This window comes from Montipora foliosa, chromosome 7 (genome assembly GCF_036669935.1).
Source record: "Montipora foliosa isolate CH-2021 chromosome 7, ASM3666993v2, whole genome shotgun sequence".
NCBI lineage: Eukaryota > Metazoa > Cnidaria > Anthozoa > Scleractinia > Acroporidae > Montipora > Montipora foliosa.
The window spans coordinates 19,197,946-19,200,445 of NC_090875.1; the positions used below are offsets into that span (position 1 = coordinate 19,197,946).

At 36.8% G+C, this 2,500-nt stretch overlaps 1 protein-coding gene across 2 annotated transcripts in view; it reads left to right on the forward strand.

Annotated features, from left to right (window-relative positions):
* LOC138011123 (uncharacterized) overlaps positions 1-2,500 on the forward strand; it is a 121,460-nt gene that overhangs the window by 114,865 nt on the left and 4,095 nt on the right. The window contains exon 7 of one of the 2 annotated variants that reach the window (XM_068858104.1): positions 1,252-1,321. The exons of the other annotated variant lie outside the window; for it this stretch is intronic. Within the exon in view, the coding sequence (XP_068714205.1) occupies positions 1,252-1,309 (58 nt within the window). The 3' untranslated portion in view covers positions 1,310-1,321. Of the gene's footprint in view, positions 1-1,251; positions 1,322-2,500 lie in introns of those variants that run through there. 2 annotated transcript variants of the gene reach the window in all.

Consider the following 2,500-nt stretch of genomic DNA (forward strand, 5'->3'; position numbering starts at 1 on the left):
AGTGCAGGAGTCGTATGGCAGAATTTACTAAGGACAAGGGCAATTCGAGCAGCAGCGTTCTGTAGTCTCTGTAATTTTGAAATTTATCACTGCGAGAGGCCATACATGAGACTATTGCAATAGTCTAGCCGACTTGTGACAAACGCATGGATAACAGTTACTAGACAGTCTTGTGACAGGTACTTTCTAATCCTTCTGAGGCCTATGCAGATAATAAAATCCACAACTGCATACTTTGTTGATTATATATGAGATCCCGTAGACAATATCGAATCAAACCAAGCACCAAAATTCCTTACGCGATTCACGGATTCTATATCTATCTGACAAACGCATGGATAACAGTTACTAGACAGTCTTGTGACAGGTACTTTCTAATCCTTCTGAGGCCTATGCAGATAATAAAATCCACAACTGCATACTTTGTTGATTATATATGAGATCCCGTAGACAATATCGAATCAAACCAAGCACCAAAATTCCTTACGCGATTCACGGATTCTATATCTATTGTTCCAACTCATAAAGGAAGTTAAGTCCGAATCATTTGGAACACCATTAATCCACAAAGACAGAAAAATCTCACAAAAACCTTGCAGCCGATAATTTTATCGAAAGAAACAACATATTTGCTATTAGAAGGAAGAAAAAAAACTTTCCATTTTATGGTGTTTGTGCAAACAGGCCGTGACACTCCGTGTCAAAATTTAACCATACGCAACTAAGTTAAATTTACACCAGTGTTAGGGATAAAACCCTTTACTGAAGAACCATTTCCTTGAATAATGAAGCACAAAACGGACAGCAATCTTTTTTTCAAATAATTCTTGACTAACAACAATTAGCGAAATTTCCAATTGTTTTTTCCCTGAAGACTGTGCAGAGTTGAGTAGAAATAAATATAAATAGCCAGACAACAGAGATCACAGATCCACTCAGGCTGTTCGATTCCTTCTTTGAGTTCATTAAGACGATTTCCAACCAGAAAAAGTTACCAGAGAATGTTCCATTTGGTTTCAGTGTTGTACATAAGATCACGGTAAGTAAAACTTTGGTACGGCTGGACGGGCGAAAGATGCAATTGTTGTTGAAGTCCATTACTCGGCTCTTTCAAGATTACAGATATTTATTTTTCACCGCCTGTCTTGTTTATCCAATCGACGTTCGATTCTTGAGATCCATAAGGGTATATTTTGTTTAACGATCCACTAAAACGCTATTCGCGTTACACTGACTTCGACGCCATTGCAGGTTAATTAAATATTCTACTATGTCTACGCATTTCTACTATCCCCTGAAACCTACCTAAAATACGCCAAGAAGACTCTATGCACAAAGACACTACTTAGCAGGGGAGTGACAGGAAAGACGTTTCCCGACACGGAAAAAAAGAAAAAAAGGAAACCGGAGAAATTCAAGTCGTTTTCTGACTGCATTGCCTATGGCAACCCAATTAAAAAACTTCGCACTTAAACTGGCTTTGAAGAGGAAGCAGACATGAACTCGGAAATGGACTATTTGGCACCCTATCACAAACTTTTGATGATGTGCGTTTTCGTGCGCAAAACAAAGCAAGGATCTCCAGTCACCCATGCAATAAAGAAGACATTCTCAGGATATTAGGTATCTGAATAGTGGTATCCGTCGAAATAACTGAAAACCACCCGTTTTATATCGATGCATGGACCTAAATACTTGCTTGGACTCCCCCCATACGGCTTCATAAAGCCGGAGATTCACGTTAATTGGTGTGTGCCACAAGGAGACCTTCTAAATATTAGCCTTTCGGAGCAGTTACCTCCATGTGCCTAATATCATATTAAAACAAGAGTCCATCAGCCGAGAGTAACATTTTCCCAAATTGGCCTAGTCTCCATCAGCTTCAGAAAGTGTCAACTTTTAAATCAAGTTTTGCGGGGAAAAAAACAGACAAAATCGGCTAACTCAATTCAAACCTTTTGGGAAGAAAACGTTTTGTTTCAGGTATTTCCATATCAGGTTTAAATGTGAATGCTACATTATAATGAAAATACAATAAACAAAGAATCTTAACCGCGGGAGATTTGAATTAGGTACAACATTTGGTCTATTGCTTTTTTTTCCCGCAAAACTTGGTTTAAAAAATAACTATCAACTATCCGGAATGAAATCGCCTTAACGCTAAGAAATAAGAAATCTTAGAAAGAACGAATTCACTAGGAAAATAACAAGTATACTTTTCGACATTTTAATTTCTGAAGACTCTTATCTAGAAACTTGCGAAATTATTCATAGAATAAAACATTTTGCCAAATGATATTGGTCTTAAAAACTAAAAGATAATCTTACTTCAATTACTCTACTTTAGATGCATTTAATGAATTCCCAATCACTGCTTTTCCTCTGTTCTTTTATTCGAAAGATCCGCTTAACTTGATATATATTTGTGATATCCTTCATCTAGAGTAAACCTTTTCGTCAAATATTATTTAATCTTTAGATTATCAGCAATCAATCCAAT